At 36.9% G+C, this 2,658-nt stretch overlaps 1 protein-coding gene across 1 annotated transcript in view; it reads left to right on the plus strand.

Moving 5' to 3' along the window:
* The first annotated feature begins 314 nt into the window (after positions 1–314).
* The window catches only part of CFAP97 (cilia and flagella associated protein 97), a 20,927-nt gene continuing 18,583 nt past the window's right edge, over positions 315–2,658 (plus strand). The window contains exons 1-2 of the mRNA XM_010284960.1: positions 315–1,176; positions 1,266–1,337. Of these exons, the coding sequence (XP_010283262.1) occupies positions 315–1,176; positions 1,266–1,337 (934 nt within the window). The remainder of the gene's footprint in view (positions 1,177–1,265; positions 1,338–2,658) is intronic.

Genomic DNA, 2,658 nt, shown 5'->3' on the forward strand with positions numbered 1-2,658 from the left:
GCCACTAACAATGTTTGACTAATTTCCTTAGGAGTAAAAGTTCTGAAATTGTGATGTTTTTTGTTGGTTTAAAGTAAAGCTTTTCGGTGTACCATGTAAGCTGTGTACAATAAGGTGGCACTAAATTTCTTTATAGAACTCAACTACGGAGTTATCCCTGGCAACATAACATAATTAATTGCAGAATTATACATTACTAGAGCTAAAAGAGTAAAGAATAAAAACTATTATCCTGAAAGTGTACTTGGATCTGGTTTTATGCTAACCTTTGGAAACCTTTTCTGATGGTTGCAGGTGGCACTTCATACTTTAGTATGGACCGGTTTGAAGAGGTATCAGATGGTGAAGTGGATCATGCTTTCTTTGACAGTGATTTTGAGGAAGAGAAAAAGAAAGCCGAGGAAAATGGTCAATGTATAGAGAAAAGAAGTACAAAGGCAGCTCTTGCAGACCCTGATTTGGTTTCTAGTTCAACGGATGCAAAGTGCTGTGAGGAGGAAAGTGAAGAAAAGCAGAAAGATTTGCAGAAGGATCAGTCCCTAGAAAATAGCACAGATCATCTTGGAGATGCTTCATCTTTGCCACTTTCTCCAGTTGTGGAGAATGCAGGTACGTCTGGAGTGACATCTGCAGCAAGTAGGGGAACACAGGACAATGTTCCTGCTGGAATCCCCAAAATAGTTAAAGAAGGTGAAGAAAATTATTATACAGATGAAGAAGATAGTAGTGATGATGGCAAAAAACAGAAGGTTAGACCAAAGTCAGCTAAGCAGTCAAACAACATAAAAAAGGCTAGCAAAAAATATACTAATATCAGCTCCTCCTCTTCTTCCTCCTCCTCCTCTTCCTCCTCATCCACATCCTCAAGCTCAGATACAGATTGTTCTGATACAGATTCTGACAGCTGTTTATCAGATTCCTCTCATTCTTCCTCAAAGAGGAATGCTTGTAGGAACGCTCTTCTGTCTCCAAAACAAAAATTCAAGTCAGCAATGAAATTAGCAGAAGGAAAACCAAAGCTGGGTGACTACTTGGAGGAGTCTGAAGACACAGTGACTGATGTAACACCTCTGTCAACTCCAGACATCAGTCCTATCCAGTCTTTTGAACTTGCAGCATCAAACGATAAGAAACTAAAAATAAAAAGACAGGAAAATGTGAACCAAGAATTATACGGTAATTTTGAAGAATTTAAGTACAACACAAAATTTGTAACACTTATGAGGGTGGGAAATCCAATCTTATATCTGTATTTTTTTCATTAGATTCCGAGTTTGATCGCAGATATAGTCGAAAAGTCTTGCATGATGCCATGGACCTGAATCAGCTTTTGAAAGGTGATTTTAAAATTTTCTATTTACGAAGTATGACATCTGTACATTGTTGAGAGCAATACAGAATTGAGTTCTAAAAGAGAATGAGGTTTTAATGTGCCACATGTATTTTTAAAACTGGTTTGCGATTAAGCTATGTAAATAGTACTGATTCTACAGTGGAAAGAAGAAGCATGTGAAGAAGCATGTGTTGGTATGCATATTCCTAGAAGAAAGATATACAGTTGGGATGAATCCCTAAATAAGATTTGCTATATTAACAAATTGAATAATAAAATTGTACATGCATTTTAAGAAATCAAGGTTTACTGGGCTATGCCACAATTTACTATCTAAATTAAAACACCAGCCTTCCTGATGAAATGCTGGATTATTGACGTTCAAAACTGAAAGGCAGTCCAGAACTACATTGCATGATAAATAGTATTCCTATATTTAAACTTTTGATATCTTTTTGGTAGTCAAACAGAATTACTTGAAATTCTTTTTCTGAACTGCCTGCCTTCTAAAAAAATATAAAGTTGAGTAAAGGTGTTTTAAAGAGAAAAATAACAAATAATCTTTAATAAAACTGAAGTGGTTGCTTCTTGCCAATAAATTTTTTAAATCTTCATAATGAAGTCTGAGAGAGAGAACTTGGTATCTTTTTCACTGCATTCATTGCATTCATTGTATGGGGTGAGAACGCACCGGATGATCTCATGTGTGTATTTTAAGGTCTACACACTGCTGTTGTGTTTGTTTTCATGACCCAGAATTTTCAGTAGTAAAATCTATAGACTAAAGAGGCCTGGCTCAAGAAATCTGCTGATGTCAGATGAGGGAAGCTTCTTACAGTCCAAGTCTGGTACATTTCAAACCAAGTTTGCTGCATCGCGTGTTGTCTGTCTTCACTTCGCACCTTGCCAGTTTGAGCCTATAGTGAGAAAGGATCCAAAATATATTGTATGCATCATTTAACTTTCCTATGAGTAAATTAGGATTTTACTTGTATGGAAATTCTTCTGATGGTAAGAAAAGCAGAGCTAGCCATCAGGAAAGATAGAGCTGATTCTCATCTCTGACAGTCCTTGTGCTCCAGTAACTCTTTCATATTAGAAAAGGCTCCAACCACTTGTCAAAACATGTTAGAAGAGTTGTTGCTAGGCAATTGAAATTATGATGTCCTACATCTTTATTTGTTCCCTGATAGCAAGAAGCTATTTAATAACTGGTGATTATGGAAGGATTCATCTCATCCCTAAAACAAATGGGTATTATAGCTCAGAATAAGTATTCTCAGAGATGAATCGGGGGGGGGGGGGGGGGGGGGGGGGGTTTTTTC

This window comes from Phaethon lepturus, unplaced genomic scaffold (genome assembly GCF_000687285.1).
Source record: "Phaethon lepturus isolate BGI_N335 unplaced genomic scaffold, ASM68728v1 scaffold16634, whole genome shotgun sequence".
Taxonomy (NCBI): Eukaryota; Metazoa; Chordata; class Aves; order Phaethontiformes; family Phaethontidae; genus Phaethon; species Phaethon lepturus.